Below are 1,659 nucleotides of genomic sequence, written 5' to 3' on the forward strand. Positions count from 1 at the left end.
GTATCCAGTACAAACTGGTGCTCTCTGGTGGCTGAAATGTGCCTCGTTCAGCAGATGTGGCTATCTTGTCACTAAAGTGGTGGCTGTGGATGTGGACTCCGGACAGAATGCTTGGCTCTCATATAAACTGCAGAAAGCGACAGACAGGGCGCTGTTTGAAGTGGGCTTACAAAATGGAGAAATAAGAACCATACGCCAAGTCACTGATAAAGATGTTGTGAAACAAAAGCTCACTGTTATAGTGGAGGACAACGGACAGCCCTCTCGATCAGCTACAGTCAATGTGAACGTGGCGGCGGACAGCTTCCCTGAAGTGCTCTCAGAATTCACTGACTTCACAGTGGACAGGGAATATAATGACAACCTGACTTTTTATCTAGTGTGGCCTTGGCTGTGGTATCGGTTCTATTCATATTCTCCATCATGCCCTTATCACAGTTAAAATCCACAGATGGAGACAGAATCGATTTCTATAAAACTGCAGCAAACCTCCCCGTTATCCCATATTACCCTCCCGTTACCCAGACGGAACCATGGGAACCCTACAGCGTGTGTACAACTATGAGGTGTGTGAACCACTGACTCAGTTGAGTGATGTGAAGTTTGCTAGGCCTTGTAGCCAGAACACACTGGTGGATGTGGGTCGCATGGGACAATGCAGAGAGAAAAGAGGGAGCAGGATGACGCTGATGTGTCTGAAGAGGTAGACTCCAATTCTGTCCTTTACTTAGATAAGTATGTAGCTTGTGTACATCTGACTGACTGAGGGATGTTTCTACACTACAATCGTCCTATTCTTTGGTCTCTGTGTGATCAAGTCAACCTTTACCATTGAGTCATGTCAGGTACTTAGATAAGTATGTAGCTTGTGTACATCTGACTGACTGAGGGATGTTTCTACACTACAATCGTCCTATTCTTTGGTCTCTGTGTGATCAAGTCAACCTTTACCATTGAGTCATGTCAGTAGCATGGTCCAGAAACTGAATTGGTGGCTGGACTGCAGGCAAGCATACTTAGACCCCATTCTAATCTGTGTAACAGTCTGCGGTCTGAGTCTATCCATATGAAGGGGTGCACATATTGAATCTTTGTAGGCCCATTTTACCTTTATTATGTGTAAGAGTTTCCCACTACATGTTGTTGACAGCGCTACATGTAATTGCTGTCTAGTCGTGTCTGTGAGTGCTATTTATCTCTCTGTGTGTCTCAGCCAGCCTATCAGTAATTCTAAAGAGCATTATGGAGGCCAGATTGCTCAYCAAGTAGCCTTTGATGTCATGGTTCTGTGTTAAACTGTTTTACGTGATTCATGAAATGCACTGCAACACTGTGTCTATGTTCATCAGGTGTTTACTCTTTTCCATTCTTATTTACCCAGCAGGTGTGCAGATAAAGGAGCAGGTTATGAAATCACTGTATCAGTGTCATTAGGTCTCGTCTGACTAACAGACTGATCGACTGACCTGACTGGGTGATTGACTGGCTGACTGACTTGACTGGTTGACTGACTTGACTGGTGGACTGACTGACTGGTTTACTGACCTGACTGGTTGACTGACCTGACTGACTGACTGGCTGACTGACTGGTTGACTGACCTGACTGGCTGACTGACTGAATGGTTGACTGACCTGACTGGCTGTCTGACTGACTGACTG

General features: G+C 45.4%; 1 protein-coding gene and 1 pseudogene across 1 annotated transcript in view; both read left to right on the forward strand.

Annotated features, from left to right (window-relative positions):
* Window positions 1-476, forward strand: part of LOC111950146 (protocadherin gamma-A2-like) — a 2,764-nt gene extending 2,288 nt beyond the window's left edge. The window contains 3 exon segments of the mRNA XM_070434585.1: window positions 1-380; window positions 383-424; window positions 427-476. The exon segment at window positions 1-380 is cut by the window's left edge and continues 23 nt beyond it. Coding sequence (XP_070290686.1) covers window positions 1-380; window positions 383-424; window positions 427-476 — 472 coding nt within the window.
* Window positions 1-1,659, forward strand: part of LOC111950144 (protocadherin gamma-A11-like) — a 105,486-nt pseudogene that overhangs the window by 45,021 nt on the left and 58,806 nt on the right.

This window comes from Salvelinus sp. IW2-2015, linkage group LG23, assembly GCF_002910315.2.
Source record: "Salvelinus sp. IW2-2015 linkage group LG23, ASM291031v2, whole genome shotgun sequence".
NCBI lineage: Eukaryota > Metazoa > Chordata > Actinopteri > Salmoniformes > Salmonidae > Salvelinus > Salvelinus sp. IW2-2015.